At 43.7% G+C, this 19348-nt stretch overlaps 1 protein-coding gene across 2 annotated transcripts in view; it reads left to right on the forward strand.

Annotated features, from left to right (window-relative positions):
• Positions 1-19348, forward strand: part of RAI14 (retinoic acid induced 14) — a 142303-nt gene that overhangs the window by 6603 nt on the left and 116352 nt on the right. Inside the window, exons 1-2 of one of the 2 annotated variants that reach the window (XM_040495047.1) lie at positions 7802-7820; positions 17334-17413. In XM_040495047.1, coding sequence (XP_040350981.1) covers positions 17378-17413 — 36 coding nt within the window. In that variant the 5' untranslated portion in view covers positions 7802-7820; positions 17334-17377. Of the gene's footprint in view, positions 1-7801; positions 7821-17333; positions 17414-19348 lie in introns of those variants that run through there. The other variant, XM_040495037.1, reaches the window with a different exon arrangement.

Below are 19348 nucleotides of genomic sequence, written 5' to 3' on the forward strand. Positions count from 1 at the left end.
CCTCTCTCTCTTCCTCTCTCTCTTCCTCTCTCTCTTCCTCTCTCTCTCTGCTCCTCCCCCACTTGTGCTCTCTCCTCTTTCTCTCAAAATAAACTTAAAAAAAAAAGCAAAAATCTCAAGATCTGTTGAAAGCACCTAGAAAACCACTATCGAATTTGTGCTGTTTACCTTTAACAGCTACCTCTTAGGGATCAAGAGTATAATTACAAGGGTTTATTTTCTATCATGTGCCACTATCCCCAGACCTGATAACCTGTCATACGTGAGTGGAAAGAATTACACCTTCAGTCGGAAAACCAGTCACTGGTTGCTATGCCGACCAGTTGACATGCCACTGACCATTTTTAGGAACTGTTTGGACTGGATGCAATAAAATGCTATTCAGAAGTAATGAGTGGATCAGTAGTCTGACTATATCACAGAGCTCTGATAAATTCTAAGGAGCGTCTTGAGTTTCTCACCCCAAGGACCACCTATTTCTTGGTCTAGTGTTGGGTCTGGATGGTCTTCTGCTTTCCGGGGACAGCACCTCCCTCCCTTGCTGTGGCAGTATGGAACTAAGATGTCCCTGGGCCACACCTAATGCTACTCCCCAGCTCACGGGATAAATCTTTGCTCAGTCCAGTGGAGGAAATGTTCCCAACACACTGTCTGTCTGCTCATCTTGGCCTCCCAGCCTGATGGGGCTTCCTCCAGAAAACCTGAGGAAGACAGGGAGCTGACCCTCAGCTGGCTGCCTGTGCTCCCAGAGAGTCGTCCTTCTGTGGGAGGTAGCAGACACTGGAGCAGATACTGCCATTGTTAGCCCCATGCAGGGAGCTTATTCTGTCACTGTTCACCTTAGGTGACATCATCGGTCTCTTTAGTCAAAATCGGGCCAAAGGGGATAACATACCTGCCTGTTACAGGGCAAGCAATGCAGCCTCTATGAGTCAGTTTAATTGAATTGAGCTCCTTTGGTGCACCAGGCACTGTGCTCCTGGCTGTCGGCTTTTGGAGGTCCAGGCTGGTCTTCTTCATTGTCACATGGACTGTGAGCAGTCCATGTTGATAGAATCACTGAGTGTTAGAAGATTCGTACGTGAAGGATGATACCTGCCTTCAAGGAGCTTACAGTTTTAACCAGGTTAACCCATTTGCAGTCCACTATAATACAGGGCAGACTATGGTTGGGATAAAGTGGTGGGAGAACTCCTTTCACAGCTGGATTGGGGCCTGGGGAAGTGAAATGACCCCTTAGAAGGTGGCACATTAAGAGGCAGAGCCAGATGAACCTCCATTCTGGCTGCTCGTAGCACAGGGCTTCTAAATGTTGTACTTTTTTTTTTTTTTTTTTTTTAACGTTTATTTATTTTTGAGACAGAGAGAGACACAGCATGAACGGGGGAGAGAGAGAGGGGGAGACACAGAATCGGAAGCAGGCTCCAGGCTCTTGAGCCATCAGCCCAGAGCCCGACGCGGGGCTCGAACTCACAGACTGCGAGATCGTGACCTGAGCTGAAGTCGGACGCTTAACCGACTGAGCCACCCAGGCGCCCCCTAAATGTTGTACTTTTGTCTCTGTGATGTAGACCGTGACCTTAGGAGTCCTATATGTAGCTAATTACTTGATGCCCACGAAGAAGACTGGTGTAGACTTGGACAAGCTGGGTTGGATTCCGGTGGGAATCCCGGGAGGCAGATGGCATTGAGCAGGGACATGAAGGTCAGAAGGTACCAGAACCCAGTCCCTTAGCATACTGCTGAGCAAGAATCACATGAACAAATATTTGTCAAGCTTTTCCAGTGAGTTAACTTCTGTGCTGAGTCTCTTAATTGGACAAGACTGCTCATTTAACTTGACCATCTCCTCCTATGAAAGTTGACATGTTGGCGATTGATCATTTTTCAAAAATGGAGAGCACTAACTTGCCCTGGATGATTATGACCGGTAGTCACTTCACTGCTTGGCGTGGTCTCTTCCCGGCCGCCCAGAGGATGTGGGAACTTGTGAGCCAAACTTTATGGACAGTGCGTTGCCTTTTCCTTCCGTAGAAGGCAGCCAAAATTAAAATGCAAGCTAGGGCCTGGGCATAAACATATGCTGGGGCCCTAGGAAGCATCGAAGGGGCCCTGAGGTCCTGGGTCAGCCTCGTCAGGAGATCCTCATGCAGGGCTGGGTGGTGGTGAGCAGCCATTCTCTCCAGTTGAATCTTCTTTCAGGGCCACCCAATCCACATTTATGATGGGGGCAATGCTTCGAATGCTCTCAGAACCTTCTTGATCTTTGTATTTGTGGACTTAGATTGGAGAAGGGCGTGTGGGGAAGAGGTGAAGCTATATTCTGTCTCTCTCCTGATTAAACAAAAGTTTCACATTTCCTTCCTGTGAGCTTTTTGTAAGTTGGGAAAAACTATTTAAAATATAGGCAGAGAAACTATGACCAATCCTGTATACCGTTCAGGATTTCCTAGGAGATCTTTTAAGAAGAAACTCCTTTCTGCCACTAACCTTATGTATACCCCCATCCAGCAATCTTGACCAAATCCTCTAATTAGTTTCTTTCTGTGTTATACCACTTTATGCCATGTTTCGTGTGCCATTTGTTTACTTTCTCTATTATTTTCCCCCAGAGCCTCCGAAAGCCAGAAAGAGATTTCCTCAAAATGACTCCCCTCCTTGTCTGTCTCGGGGCCAATCTGTTGATGGCTGTGTTGCTGTTAGTGTCTTGTTTGGCAACAAGCTTGCTTTCTTCCTCTTCTTTAAAACCGCTCCTGATTATTTTAAGTGCATACCCCTTGGAACAAAGCGCATTCTATTCTCCCTACCTGGCAAGCGGGTGTTTATATCCAAGGTGGCAAGGGAAAACAGAAAGAGTGGCTCACCCTATCCTGGTGATATCTGCTTCAGGCTCGGGTGGCCGCCTGCCGGGGGTTGCGGGTGCTTCAAATAACAAATAACAAATAACACCTGTACTCTCTGCCCCATTCCTGTCTGGTCGGGCGATGTGTTTTAGGATGCCACTTCTTTTTTTAAATTTTTTTTTTTAACGTTTTATTTATTTTTGAGACAGAGACAGAGCATGTGCAGGGGAGGGTCAGAGAGAGAGGGAGACACAGAATCCGAAACAGGCTCCAGGCTCTGAGCTGTCAGCCCAGAGCCCGATGTGGGGCTCGAACTCACAGACCGCGAGATCATGACCCGAGCCGAAGTCGGACGCCCAACCGACTGAGCCACCCAGGCGCCCCTAGGATTCCACTTTGATTATACTCTTGGTGCTTTTAGTTCTGAAGAATTGTAATATTTCATTTTTTTATACCTTGGCAAGAGCTGTTACACAGGATATTAGAATAATTTCTTAAGGAGCAGAAATGCTGTAATCACAAGGACGCGTCTAAGTATCTAGAAGTTCTACTTTTTCAAATTGTTACCAAAACGTGGAAACCTCCACCCAAATCTGTAGTTTCCCAGCTCAGTGGAGTATAAAGATAGCCACGTCACTGGTCTGTAATCGTCTTTACATTTTCACTGTTACTGACTTGGTATCTTTAGCAAAGCTATATGGAAAAGGGATTTTTGACTGGTGAGTTCCTTAAATTTTCTTGTCACACATATGCTCTGCAAATGAAGAAGACAAAGAAGTAAAAATGCTACCCTCCCCTGGAATGAGGCAGGGGTGTGTGAGTGAGGGCAAACAGCCAGAAGAAAAAAACAGCCTTTTTCAAGTTGCTCCACTCAGACTTCTTAGAAGGAGCTCCGTATGTGGCAGCAGCAGATCTGAGCACTGTTCCATCTTTAAAGGCAACTATTTTTTTTTTTTAAGTAGTAAAAAGGTTGGTCTGTTGGCCAGACTTTGTTGTTGTTGTTGTTTGACAATTATTATTAGTGCTGCATTTCATATGCAGCCCAGTGACCTGCTTTGGGCCGGGAAGCTGAGTTTAAATCCAACTTCCTTCATTTATAAACTGTGCCACTTTGGCAAAATCAACTTTCTGGATGGCAGTTTCCTAATCTGATGACAGCATCTAATTCCAAAGTGGTAAAAGCATTAAATGAGAAAATACTCATTTATAATTAGTCAAAAAACATTTTTTTGCAAAGTAAAATAAAATTTTACAAGGTAATCATTTTGAGTAAATGACCACTATTGTGGCTGTTACTCTAATTGCTAATGTTAATCATGTTCTTTATCAACCTACCTTTAATTTGTTTTTAAATGTTTGTTTATTTTTGAGAGAGAGACAAGCGTGGGGGGCGGGTGGGCAGAGAGAGAGAGAGAGAGAGACAGAATTGGAAGCAACCTCCAGGCTCTGAGCTGTCAGCACAGAGCCAGATGCTGGGCTCGAACTCCTGAACTGTGAGATCATGACCTGAGCCGAAGTCGGACGCTTAACCAGCTGAGCCATCCAGGTGCCCCTTTATCACCTACCCTGAAAGAAGTGCTGGTAGACTGGCCATTATGGTTCTACCTGCCGCTGTTCTAACAAATTGCATCAACAAGTTCCTCAAGTTCCACAAGACAACTCGTGCTGTTTCGGTCCTAATCCAGGCACAGAACCTGGATTGCGGTGAAAGCCAAGTCCGTGGCACTTAGAACAAACTGATGAGGAAGTGAAATTCCCTATGGAAGGCTTTGGAAAATCGTCCAGCTGTTGCTAGACAAAAATCTATGTTCTGAACTGCATGGAACAGAGTACCAGTTGTGTGTGCAGAGGTCCGGCAGTCTGGAGTGAAGTGAAGCAGTTGGACCATCTTTCTTTCTCCTGCATGTGACAGAGTGAATCTTTTAATGTACAGCATTCTTTATCATGAACTTGGAGTATTGGCCAGACCTGAGTTGTAAGAGTTTATGGTATTAAGTGCACCTTAAACGTGACATGGTAACATAGACATTTTCTGCTTAATTTTCTGCCTGCCTTAGTAGTAGTAATAAGGTGCTGCTGTCACTGAGTGGATGTGCCATCGCAGTGTTTTGAAGGGAAAATCTTCAGTCCTCGCTACCCAACAGAAACATAAGCGAGCCACAAATACAAGCCACGTAGGTCATTTTGAGTTTTCTAGTAGCAAAGGAAGCAAATGAAATTAATTGTAATGATATATTTTATTTGACCTGGTGTGTCCAGAATGTTATCAATATGCATTCAATGTAAAACTTACTGATGACATAGTTGACATTTGTTTTTCCTAGTGAGTCCTTGAAATGTGTTGTGTGTTTTCCACTTACAGGGCACACCAGTGTGCACTAGTCACATTTCAGATGCTCGGTAGTCACATGTATTGGACAGCACTGATCTAACAATATGTCATTTTGTGGATCCTGTGACCTTAGCACACCTGACACCTGGAATGCCTTCAGTAAACACATTTCAGCTTCCCTGTGTCTTTACCCAGTTATCTGGGATTTTGCCCTTAGCTTTCAGCATTTCTTTAGAGGTAAATAAAAAACTGATTACATGTGCTATAATGGATATTTTGTGTTGGATGTACAAATCTGTATGTCTGTGCTTCTGTGCAAGTGCATTGATCTACATAGACCTTTATTTTTTTATTTATTTTTTTCCCCTCTTGCAGGCAGGATGGTGTATGAGCCACATTTCTACCCCTATGTACTTGGCCAGTAGTTGGGATTCAGTGCCTAAGAATAAATAAAACAGCATAGGTTTCTTCTTTTTCTCCTTAAATTACAAGTTCTTGCCTAGCCGTGATATTTTTACCCTGTAAACCCTCCTGGTGTCACATATAAGGCATGTTGGTCTGTGGATGTCTGGGGCGTGGGGGGAAAAATGTTTCATCTTTGTTACCGTTGATGGAAGTGTTCCCATCTTTCATGTGAAAGCTGTTTGCTTCTTATCCCTAAACACAGAAAGTGGTCGGAAATTGATAGAAGGGCCAGGGTTTCGCATTCAGTTAATAGTTTGTCTTCACTAGGCAGGTGGTTCTAGGGCCCCCATCTGGCACAGGCACGGCACAGGCTGGGGCTTCTAATGGGAAAAAGCTGGAGAGGCTCTTCTTGCACACTGCCAGGGCAGGGGTGTGGCAGATCCAGGCTCGCATAGCCCCTGGGGTATGGTGCCTAGATTGAGCCACCCTATTAGGCTTCTCTTCCAGGTGTCTTGTTTAGAATAAATTGGGGTGATTGGCAGCATGTTTGCATATCCCATCTTCAGCGATATTCAAGGATTAACTGCCTGGAGGATTATCCTTGCGCCCCGAGGCCTCCTGGTCCAGCTGAGCCGCCCCAGCGCCCTGCTCCTTTCCCCTTGTTCCCACCTAGCCTCAAGGTTTTCCTTATTCCTCCTTAGCCTCAGCTCCGAGCAGCTTCCCGGTCTCCCTCCCCAGTCCCCCTCAGCTCTGTGCGGCCAGGTCCCCCGTGGAGCAGAGGAGGTCAGGTGCACCTCATTGGCAGCACGGGGTCCCTCTTGGACCCAGCAGTTACGGTGGCTTTTTATTTCATGAGGGTTTTAAAATAGTCTAATGCTATTCGTGTCCAGTTAATTGTGATTCTTTTCATTGTTGGCTGGTTCCTGTAGAAGAATCAAAGAGCAGCACAGCCTTTCGGAATGGAAATAGCCCAAAGACCCAGGCTGGGCCTGCTGCAGAGGTCTTCTGGGGTGATTGCAGTGTTGGAGGTGAATACAGCATGGAGTACATGGGGTGGGGGTGAGCCAGGGCCTGCTGCCTGGGGCAGAATACACCAGGGAGCAGCTGATAGCCAAAGGAGTGAATGATAAAATTGCTCTTCCTTACCTGTGGGTTCAACAGGGGACATTGTAGGTCATCTGTTGTGTTCAGCCCAGTTTGACTCCAAAGAGTGTGTATTTCGCTTCTGGAGGTCCCTGAAGTGAATTTAGCGCCTGACTTCAGAAAGGAGGTGATCAGACAGAAATGTTGAAGTTCTAGGTCCTCTTTTACTGTGGCATCCGAGATGACAGCCTGAGCAAGACCCACTATGAGGATTTGTCTCTTTGACAGACACCCAGCTTGGGCTACAAGGAGAGTGTCCTGACTCATGTGACCCCAAATCCTGTGCTCAAAGGGTAGAAGCCCCTTCAGGCCCTCAGGGATCCCTGGACCCAGGGCCCTTTTTGGTTCTTTTCTCAAACCAGCTCTCTGTACCCGGCTGGGGCTGCTGCCAGGCCCATGCTTTCCCATTTCTCCACCAGAGAGGAAGGTCTCTCCCTCCTTCTCTGTCACCCCCTTTCATTCCCTTCCTGTCTCCCTTCCTTTTCCTCCCTCTTCCCTCCCTCCCCTGTCCCCTACCTCTACCCTCCTCCTGAAATCCCAGGGAGAATCTCCTAGTAGCCTTGCTGAAGACACATTCCCATCTCTCAGGGAGCACCCATGGTCAGAATACAGCCAGGTCGGAGGAGGGTGACACCTTGGAGGGATTTTTTTTTTTTTTTTAAAGGAGGTGGGGTGCGGTTGTCAGAAGAAGGCAGGGCACTGCAGCACGCAAAGTAACCCCATTATGTCAAAGGAAATGAGCCCTGCCTTCAAGTGAGCAGCCCCCGCCACCCCTGTTGGACCGAGATGAGGAACATTCTTTTTTGAACGCACGATGTTCAAGTAATGTCCAAACATGACCGTTGGGCAGCAGAAATAATTTTTGTGTTCTGCATCTACCCTCTAGTCCTGCTCCTGGGCCCTAAGACATGGAATCTGAGTTATTAACATATTTTTCCCTTGTTCTGAAAAGTATTTGAGGCCCTGGATATATGGGTAAAGAAATTGAACAGTCCAAACAAAACCATTGTGATCTCTGTAATGACATTTCCAACATTCCAGAATGTGGAGTCCAAGTCCTCCGCATTTTGAAAGTAAGAGAGCCGATGAAATCTGCGGTAAGCCAATGTTTGACAATTAAGTTTTTCTAGCGTAAAAACAAGAATTAAATATAACCATAAATGGAACCCTACCCTCTCACTTCCTCTAAAGACATTTTTCACTACCTAACTTGGCAGATGGCCCCCTTTTTCACTTTATGTATTTGATAGTTAAAAAACCGGCTTCATTGACCCATGAGTATATTTCATAAAATTTACCAATTTTAACCTACAGTTTAATAATTTTGGAAGCTTATTGTTGTACAGCCATTACCAGAATCCAGTTTTAAAACCTTTCCCTCACCCCAAAAAGATCCCTCATGCCCATTTGCAATCTGTTACCACTTCCAGCCCCAGGCAACCACTAAGCCACTTGGTCTCTATAAATTTGCCTTTTTTAGACATGTCCTACAAATGGAATCTTATAATGTGTGGTCTTCTATGTCTGACCATCACTTAGCACGATGGTTTTGAGTTCCATCCATGGTGCAACATGTACTGATACTTTGTTCCTTTTTAGTACTCGATAGTATTATTCCTTCGTGTTGGAATGCCATACTTTGTTTACCTAGCTGATAGCTATTTCAGTAGTTTCCACTTGTTTTTCAACTATGAATACTGCTATCAACATTTGTGTACAAATCTTTGTGTGGACATATGTTTTCATTTCTCTTGGCAAGATCCCGCAGGAGTGGAATTGCTGGGTTGTATGGTAAGTTTATATTTAGCTTCGTAAAAACTGCTTTCCATGGTGGCTTTTTGTTTTCCACATTTTATATGTTCACCAGTAATGTTTGAGTATTGGATGGAGATTATATATATATATATATATATATATACATATATATATATATACATATATATACATATACATATATATACATATACATATATATACATATACATATATATACATATACATATATAAAATGTATACATGTGTGTATATAAGTTTATTTTGAGAGAGAAAGAGAGCGGGGGAGAGGCTGAGAGGGAGAGAAAGAGAATCCCAAGTAGGCTCTGCATGGTCAGCACAGAGCCCACCGTGGGGCTCGATCTCCCCAAAGAGAGACCATGACCGGAGCCGAAATCAAGAGCCAGACACTTAACTGACTGAGCCACCCAGGCGCCCCCTGGATCTGTATTTTTAAACTCAATTGGTTCTTTTGGGTTTCAAGATGGGTGAGGCCAAAGGAGTAGACTGGGAGGAAGAAGCTTAAGTTCATGGCACATGTGCCTTGCCATTTCGACTTGATTATTAGCTCTGCGCGGGGCATCTTTTTTTTTTTTTTTTTTTTTTCTGGAAAGATGAACACAGCAGTATGTTTAGACGGTGCTATTGACATCAACATCAAAGATCAAGAAAATGCAGAATTGGAAAGGCATTTTGGGGATCTAAAAATAGTCTCAACATGAGGGATAATCACATGGAATTTCTTAGTCTTAGGATGATTTTTGTATTCCAGAAGTAGTTTGTCTTGATTAAGCCCATGCTTTTTAAATTGGATGGATTTAGGGCATGAGGTAACCTTGGGGCTTTTCTTTGGTAGGCTTATTGGAGCATGTGAGTAGCAGATTTGACAGACGAGATAGTAATGTTGCCAGAGCGCTGGCCACTTTTGTATCCGTGCTGCTGGCCCCAACTGATTCATGGACCTAGATCGGTTCTGGTTGATGGCAGGTTTTATTTTTAAGGAAGAATGATGTATTTGTTTCACAAGAGAAGTGTTGTCCTCTGGATAAAGGCAAGTTGTGAATTTATTGAAGGAGATTAATGTTCTCAAGAGAGTTTTATCACATGATTACTATGATACGCTATCTGAAAGACGTTTACAATTTAAAAAGAATGCGGTCATTTATTTTCTTGGGGGAAAAAAAGTGAAATATTAGAGTATTAGGATCCACTGCCAAAATGAAACTATTGCTTTTGTCTTTTTTCCCCCTAAACTTTCTCTTCCTTATCATCTGAGTAATCATTTAACAAACCTGCACCTTAGTTCGTAAGAAAGAATACTATATGAAAGCACCTAGCCGGTAATTAATGCCCAGTAAAAGTTGCTTGTTTGCTCATTCATTTATTTATTCATATGTATCTGGTTTGCTGAATAAATATGCCTCCTAAGATGTAATCATAAAGCAGCTTTCTTTAATGTCCCTTCACCATGGGTAGTTACAAAATACTTTTAAGATGGACTTTCTTAGCAACTTTCAAATATGCAACACGATGTTATTAACTATAGTCCCCATGCTGTACCTTACGTCCTCAACAACTTATTTTAGAACTGGAAGTTTGACCCTGGTTTGACCTCTTGATCCCCTTCACCCATTTCACCCACCCTTCACCCCTGCTAAATACCCTTTATTTAGAACTTAGAATGTTGAACTTAAATAATAATAAAAAGTTCAACTATGATTTAAAAGAAAAGATCTCTTTCCTCACTTTCTCCTGGTGGCTCGCTGCTTCATCTAGCTGTCAGGGCTGCTGGTCTCCCCAGGGTTTCTGTGGCAAAACTGGGGGTAGAGTGGGCACAGTAGGGGGAGATCAGTGTCTAGTTCATCCCAGAGAAAGAGACTCTCCAGTCGCCACACACAGATGTAAGGGCTTCAAGAGTTCTTTTTTTTGGCTAAATCCTTTGGAAATCTGCATCTTATACTGGCCACTTGCTTTGGAATGAAATATCTTTTGTATCTTTGTGTTTCCAACTTAGCACTTAGTGCCTATGCATTCATTCATTCCTCCACCATTCATTTGCTCAGCCATAGTGAACATTGAGTGTTGACTATAGAGAGAGTCTTGCTGAAGTTAGAGTTGAAGGCTTGGACCCGTTTGGGATGAAGTTAGAGTTGAAGGCTTGGACCCATTTGGGATGGACTTTTTCCTTATTGAGAAGTTCCTTGACTAGAAGTGGTAGAATCTCACGCAAAGTAACAGAGCAGGCGTGTTGATCTGGGGGGACTCCTTGGCCTGACCCATAGCTCTCTCCTATGGGGCTGGTAAAATCTCTATTCTGAGAACTTGCCCCCAGGGTTCTACCTGATGGTCCTTGCTCTCTGTTGACTCTTACATTCCTTTATTCAAAATGGGTGGTTCTCATGGCTGAGCTCAAGTATGTGGCTGGGGAGGTGCTGGATATGGAGTGTGACCCAGAGAAGAGGGCAGGCAGGACAGAAAAAAGGGCAACCTAGTAAGACTTCATTGACCAAATGGTTTTTTGTTGTTGTTGTTGTTGTTTGTTTTACGTTAGTGCTTTCTTATGTACATGGTGAAATCTAATCATATTGCCTTTCCTCGGATTCCAGTGCAGCTAACCCAGTGCCTTTGGGACCAAAGAGAGCTTTGCTGAGGTCAAAGGTGAAGTCTGTTGGCTAGTCGGGCGCCTAACCTATGTCTTTGTTCCACACATACATTTGCGAAACATTTACTGATTGTATGCTGATGGCCAGTGTCCAAGTGGAAGCAAAATGAAAATCCTACTGGGAAAACCCTCCACCCTAAAATAAGTAAGCAGCCTGAGATGCACATTTTCAAATTTGCTGAAAACTGGTAACGGGACTCTTGCACCCCTCACTCACGTCCAGGTTGTAAAAGGGTCGGAGCTTGTGGAGATTGGGGGAAGGTCCTTCTTTGGAAGGAGCATTGCAATGATTCCCACCATGCCTACGCAACCCCCTGAGAGAAGCTTCTAGGACTGCTTAAAGAGATCAGACCAGTGTCTGACCTTTGCCTAGAAAATCTAAGGTGGACATGCCCCGTCTTGTGGGAAAGGTTAGACAAGATGGCCTTTCTTCATCAGGTTGCCCAAATCCTGAGTTTCCTTTAAGGCCAGTTACATCCCTGCCCCTGCAGTAAAGACTTCTCTGATTTTTCCCAGGCCTCTAAGATTTCCACTCTTTGAATTCCTGCAGTATTTGACACCTAATTATTAGCTGTCGCACCCTTGGTCAGTTTTGAGTCCTCCATAGTGTCTGCTGAGAGTTCTCATAACCTAAACGTATGTTTAAAATCCTATCTTACTGAGATAAGAACATGTCAGCTGTGGATAAAATCAGGTGAAAGGGAACAGGACTTACTGACCTCTGGTTCCCATTTGATGTTCTTTATTCCAGAAATAGTGACCTAGTCCTGGACACAGGCAGAGACTTGTAGCTTCTAACCCCAGGAGCAGTTTGGATAGCATGAGGTGCTGTGTTGTCAGCATCAACTTACTGGGAAAGTTGATCTGGAGAGACCTTTTGCAGAATGTATTTGTTTTGCCAGATTGAGAGAATTGAGTGTTTATACAGCTTTTGGTTAAAATTCCATCTTTGTTGCAGAGAGATTATTGTCTGAGGAAACAAGTACTTAAGGGAGAAGAGGTAGGTGCTGGCCAGGAGAGAAGTATTTTAATTTTAGTTCCTTACATTTGTTTCAATGCATTGTTCAGTGCTGGGGATTTTAAGCCCAGTGTTCCTCAGAAAACCCCCTGAGGCCCATCTGGGGTGTGCATTAGTGTTGCAGTGTTGCTAAGGATTCATAGAAGTATCTCCACATTCCATGATGGGAGGAATAATTAGGCACACGACATTGTTATTTATTCTGCTTCTCTAATGTTGCAGTGATTCAGAGGGAACAATTTTAAACCACTGCCCTTGAACCCTATGGTATGGTGCCTTAGATGCGGATGTTTTCTTGGGATCCAGGAAAACATACATGTGTGTCCAGCTGCCAGTTGCCTTTGCGAGTTAATATTGCTCCTGGTGGCCATGGGTAGCCAGCTAGCTGCTCTTGTAGGATTTCGAATACAGAGGGCTCCCTTCCACACCCTCCTGCTGCACACCCCAGTATTGTGAAAGATTCAGACACATTCAGTGAACACATACCTACTTGTATAATGTCTCCAGTTTATTAAAAAAAATTTTTTTTTAACATCTGTTTATTTTTGAGAGAGGCAGAGCGTGAGTGAGGAAGGAGCAGAGAGAAAGGGAGACACAGATTCCGAAGCAGGCTCCAGGCTCTGAGCTGTCAGTACAGACGCTGGGCTTGAACTCACAAATCATGAGATCATGACCTGAGCCGACGTCAGATTAGATGCTTAACAGACTGAGCCACCCAGGTGCCCCTCTAGTTTATTTTTTTAATGAAAGTGTCAGTTATAGGTATAATATCACTGAGTCTAGGACAGTGTTTCCCCAATCTCGTTGAGCATCCAAATCACCCGAGGAGTTTAAAAAAAAATTACAGATTTCTGAGTCTCACTTGTGATTATGGAAATAGAATACTGGCTGGGGCTCCAAGAGGACTCTCCTATGCTGATGTAATTGGCAACATCGCCTTATGAAATAATCCCTGGGTCATATGTGGGGGTGGGAGTGAGTGGGAGTAGACGTAGCTGGAAAATAGAGGAACGTCTTTCTGACCACTTCAGTTGGGTGGGTTGTGGTAGAGAAATAGCTAAATAAAGAACATCTAGGAGCAGCCACATTTTAGTGTTATGGGTATTGCTGGTTAACCCTTGTTCCTTTGAAGTTCTCTTTCAGTTCAGTCCAGAGATTTCTAACCTGGAATTTTCCTAACTCTAAGGATTGGAGAAGGTAGTGGAGATTAGTAAGGTGTGCTTTGTTGAGATAGAACTCACAGTCTTTTCTGTTAACCCACTTGAAATGTATAATTGAATGGTTTTGGTATGTTCACAGGTTATGGAGTCATCATGACAACAGATTTAGAAGACTTCATCTCCCCAAAAGGAAACTCCATATTTGTTCTGACTTATTTTTAATAAAGAAGTCTAACATTCATAATAAAGCTCTATAGGCTCATACCAAGGTTTCTTGATTCAGGCTAGAATTAGCAGATAAAGGTACCTCCGGTGAAGCTTTGATTGAGAGCTTTAAAGGGAACATGGATTAATAAAGCCTGTTTGTTGGATGCAGTCTTTCAGATGAGAAGGTAGTAAGTCTGTGTGTCCCTGCACTGTTCGTCCTCATCAGTTGACTTGATGTGATTTGATGACTGGTGATAGCAATGGGAGCCATGTTCCAGTGACAAGCAAATGTTAGTAAATGAATATTTCTGCTTGGTGAGTGGGATGTGCTTTATTCTTGAAACGGGAGTACTTACAGTTTTTCCCATATATGTGTCACATGTCGCCTCCTTTTTGTACTATCCAAATTAGGCTGGTGCACAGTTAATTAAGCTTCACTGCAGCCCTTTTGAAGTAAGTCGTCTTGATTAAGTGACTTGTCCAAGGACGGCTATCAGTGTAGCCTAGATCTACTGATAGATATCACTTGTGCTCAAGATAGGCTATAACCCAATCTGAGCTTTGGAAGTCTGGATTTGGGAATTGGAGCAGTAAGATTCCAGCTGACCCAAGGAAGGCAAGTCCCTGATTTACTTGTGGGTCTTCTTGGGAAAGAGAAGGTGCTGGGGCAGACAGAACCCAGCACCCTGTCAGGGGCAGGTTACTACCAGTAGTCATGACTTCCAGATGTTAGATCCTCTTGTGAATACCAGGAAGACAGTGACCTATTACTATCATTACCCCCTCTCCGCAGCTACAGTTCCTGTGTCTAAAATTACTATTCTGTAGGCTTCCAGAACCTCTTTACCCTTGATCCCTATCTCTATCATCTGGAAGTTGTACCTATGGACCACCCAGCTATCACACACCCAGACCCATGACTCCAGGAAGACATTCATTTCACAGCTAATATCTGCCTGCCTCTGGGAATTTTTAGAATTAAGTGCTTTATTTACTTAATCCTCTTCAAATAAGAGTTTGCATGTTCTCATTGCCATGCTAAAAAAAAAAAAAAAAAAGTCAAAGAAAAACACACAAGAAAAAGCACAACACCCACAAAAAACTTAATGAGCTCAAATAATAGTCTTACCCACCATTGCCTAAGACATTGTGTTCCAGAACTGAAGGAATGCTTTGGGTGGTTCCACCTTGGTGGGCTACACAGTTTGTGGCCTTTGAAAACCTTGTCTTCCCTTTCTCCCTTTCCTCTTGCATAGATTGGGCTTCTTTCCTTGGTTATTAGCACTTCACCCAAAGATGGAAGGAATTGAACTCAAAGGATGACTGCCATTTTTGGGAGAACTGTGAGCCAGTGGCAGTTGGGGAATATCTGATTATCGTTATTTCTACTTGGATTCATCAAAAGGTGGTTTGCATTGACACAAAAAAGGGTTGTTAAATGATGCAGCATAACTTTGATGAGTGTATTCCCTGCCTCATCTACCTTACTTCAAGATTCTCGGGGCGCCTGGGTGGCTCGGTCGGTTAAGCGTCTGACTTCGGCTCAGGTCATGATCTCACGGTCCGTGAGTTCGAGCCCTGCGCCGGGCTCTGTGCTGACAGCTCAGAGCCTGGAGCCTGTTTCAGATTCTGTGTCTCCCTCTCTCTGACCCTCCCCTGTTCATGCTCTGTCTCTCTCTGTCTCAAAAATAAATAAACGTTAAAAAAAAATTAAAAAACAAAGAAAAAGATTCTCAAAGCTCCGGGTGCCTGGGTGGCTCAGTTGGTTAAACATCCAACTAGGGCTCAGGCCTTGATATCATGGTTTGTGGGTTTGAGTCCCACCCTGGGGTTCTGCACTGCAGGTGTGGAGCCTGCTCGGGATTCTCTCTCTTCTTTTCTCTCTGCCCCTTCCCTGCGCACAAGTACAAGCCCATGCTTGTTCCCCACCCGCCTAGATAAAAAAAAAAAAAAAGATTCTCAAACCTTACCGAACAAAAGATTCAACCAAGGACATGCCTGAGCCCTGCTTCCTGAGGTTCAGTTTCCATAGGATGTGGACTAGGATTTGGCCTTTAGCAAATTGTCCCCAGGTCCTTGTGATTCAGATTAATGAGGAGCCAGTGGTGAGAAACACTGTCCAGGAGTTTGCACTTTGCTTTTCAGGTACCAGCCCAGCCTGTGGCTAAATACTTGGCAATTAACAAGGGCTAATTATAGCGTGCATGGTTTCCAAGGTAACACACATTCAGTCACTCCTGCCCAGGCCAGGAAGATTGGAAGAGACCACGGTGAGGCTGCAGTAATGGTGTGGCCTCCAGATTAATGTCACCGAAGGGCTTTCTGATGACTGGGTTTTTGTGCCCTTCATCCAAAGGCCCTGCTTAATGACAGCAGCGAAAATGAAAGTAAACAATGTTTGAAGCCAGAGAGTCGCTGGACAACTTCTGGAGGCAGTGATGAAGACACAAGGAAGGAGGAGTACAGCCATTCAGTGGCTTGGTTTTTTTCCCTTTGTTGCTTCAAATCTGTTTAGTCCAGAATGATAAGGGCGATAGAGGAACAGAGATGGCTTTGAAAGGCTTTTGAAAAATAATGTCCAGCAAGGGTAAACATGGGACTGCTCTTCCTTCGTGCCCAAATGGACAGTACTGCTAAGGTTCATCTGTTCTCACTTTGTCAGGTGAGGCTCGAAGTTACATTTAGAGAGTGCTTGCTACGTGTTGGGAACTTGCATACAGATTTTCTTGCCCTTTTGACCTAAATGCAAAGATTCCACACTCTGTAATTTTCCAGTTTTAAGGGTGAAAGAGATAAAGTCTGTACCGTGTTTTAGCACAGGATTCTGCTTTTGGGTTTTAGTTTTCAAGCTACAGGGCAGTGGGAAAAGCGTTCAACTACTGGTCTGATTGTCAATTCCATCCTAAGCAGGCTTTTGGCCGGTGGCAAGTTTCCTGACTTCTCTGTGGCTTCACTGCTACCTCTGAAACATGAGGCACTTAGCCTGGATCAATAGTCTTCACTTTTGAAGGGTGACAACTCCTTGCAGGATCTGATGAAAACTAGGAACTGTCTTCCCTGGAAAAAAAAAAAAAAGTACATATATAATACTTTAAAAAAGTCACGTTCACTTTGCAGGGGACCCCAGAACTCCTAAATGAGGGGATTTCTTAAGACTCTGCCAGCTCAAACTTGAAATTGCTGGGTCCCACGAGGACCTTGGGGGTGGGGGAAGGGAGCCTTTTTCATTGTTTAGAGCAGCTTCCTGCAGAATGAGGTATTTGAAGAGGGAGGTTTTGTTGTTCCTGGCATTTTTTTTTTTTTTTTTTTTTTACTAACTGCCTTGTGCGTGCATTTAGGAGGAAAAAAGAAACCACACTGAGAAAAATAAATATGGAATGAATGGCATCTGGAATATGAACTGTTTTCCTTCTCATTCTTTACTATTGTGGCCCTTCAAAAGGAGGTGGATGGTAGGATTAAAACATGAACAGCACGTATAGGAACTCATGCTGCACGCAGATACTGTATTTTGTACAATGACAGTTAAACTTGTTCTGTTAACGTTTTGGAAGTTGGGATAAAACTTAGATTCGGTTAACTTGAAAATGTCCGAAGCTTCTAGAGACTATATCGTGAGTGAAACAACACATTCTTTACCACTTCTTAGGTTCTAATTCTGAACACCTTTCTAACTCAACCCCAGTGGCCCATGGCCAAAAAGCTGTAATCCTAGCAGGAGGGAATATCTGTAGTGTTTATCTGGAAACCTAAATAGTTAATTTCTTTCTTTTATTCATTCTCTGCTTAGGTGTTGAAAATCTCTAGAGCTTTGGAAAGCTGAATGGACTAAACATGAAGAGCTTGAAAGCCAAGTTCCGGAAGAGCGACGTAAGTATGCTGCGTGACTCACTGTCTGCCTACTCCACTCTCACTCTCCTGAGGTGGCAGGAACAGCCCTCCATTCCTACCTTGATAAGGCACTGGGTTAATCAACTACAGGAACCAGGAACACTCTGGGCCTCAACTCAGAGTGGCTTTTGTGAATGGCATGCTCTAGGTTCTTTGCTGTTTGTGCGAACAGCTTTCAAGAATGACTTCTTTATTCCTGGCGTCTGTGCCTTGTAGAGAAAGGAAGAGTCAAATTAAATATCTTAAAGAAAAGAATCAGTAAAAACCTCAGCATTTCCAAAGTCCCCCGAATCTGATTCGGAATGCCATTTTTGGAGGAAGCTAGTCTCGTGGGAGTAGTTAAGGAATGACATATTAGCTTGGTTCATCTTTGGCCTTAGGAAACTTTTTTTTTTTTTTTTTTTAACTCTGTTAAGGCTTTTGTGGTAAAACAACACCTTTACTCCCCCTGAATTCTTGGGGTTCTCACTCATTTGTTATCCATCATAAAAGATTTTGGATTGGAGGAACAAGTTATGATGTCAGGATTATGAAACAAAGTCTCCCACAGGAGAAACTGGAGAGGATTATACACATGATATCTTAACAAACGGTCTTCTCATAAACCCTGCTGGGACTCCGGTCTTGTACTAGCTGAACGCCCCATCCTTTGGGCAGAATTATTGAATGGGAGGAGCTCATGGAAGAGTCTCAGGTGGAAGCCCAGATGTGTCACCCTTACAATGGGCTTGCGTGGCTATCCTTTCCCGTGAGGTAATTAAGGTGAACCTGGATTTTATTGTTTTGCCGTGAGTTCTAAGACAGCTTGGCACAGGTGCATTTTTCCGGTAAATGGAGGCTGCATCTTTTGTGGCTCACATGTTAAACGCACACACCTCCTTTTGGCTGAAGCTTATCTTTTGAGGCTGCATCTTGACATGTAACTTACTGCCCTGATAAAGTCCAGACTGGTCAAGATGCTTGTGGGATGGTTGCAAATTTTTGTCTCGCTTAGAGGTTAGAGGCAGAAAGGGATTTCAAGAAAAAGTTGGGTTTCACCTTAAGTGAAAGTAAGTTAAGTGGAACTTAGACAATGTGAAGTGACTTGGCCAGAAGCATCCAATTTGTCTTTGGCCACTGAGAGCCTCGGTTGTCGTCGGTGTTTCTGAGCCCCTTGCCCCTGTTACTCCCCTGAGAAACCCACTTCAGCCTCCTCATCTGCTGGCCCTATGATACTACGGCCTACAGATCTCATCTGGCTTTCAGTGAGAACAAAAAGGCAATTAGATGGAGAGCGTTGCCCAGATATGGATGGGTTAGTACATTGTGTGACCAGGTTAACAAATGTCTTTTCCATTCTAGGGGAATTTGGGTAGCTTCCATTTATACAGTTGAGATTATTTTAGCAAAATTTAATCAGTCTAGAGTTCCATGATATATGAACTGGGGTATGGGGAAGTGATAGACACATAAACTTTTGGTTTAAAAAATTAAAAACTGGCGTCAGTTGGGAGGGTGTTGCTGGAATCTAGCTTTTAAATAAAAATGGAACTGTTGCAGTGATTAAAAAAACACAATAATAACACTATTAAAAGCTTCTGGGATTTGGCAGCAGAAAGACTGTGATTTTGGAAGTTAGTGCTAAGAGAAGAAATGTTAGAGGAGCAGCTTGGACGAGTGAGCAAAAGAAATTGTTACCATGGGGCCAGACAATATCGAATTGCTTTTGACATTTGATCAGAACATCAAATTTTGGGTCTGTTTGTCCACTTGTCAATCAGCCGTGTGATAATAACTGTTAGGAAGTAATTGACTCCATATCAGGTACCATCCAAAGCTCATTGTGTGAAATTCATTGAATCTTGCCACAAACCTTATGTGGTAGGTATTACACTTAGACTCATTTTACAGATGGAAAAACTGAGACCTAGAGAG

This window comes from Herpailurus yagouaroundi, unplaced genomic scaffold, assembly GCF_014898765.1.
Source record: "Herpailurus yagouaroundi ecotype Mexico unplaced genomic scaffold, PumYag 29, whole genome shotgun sequence".
NCBI classification, from domain to species: domain Eukaryota; kingdom Metazoa; phylum Chordata; class Mammalia; order Carnivora; family Felidae; genus Herpailurus; species Herpailurus yagouaroundi.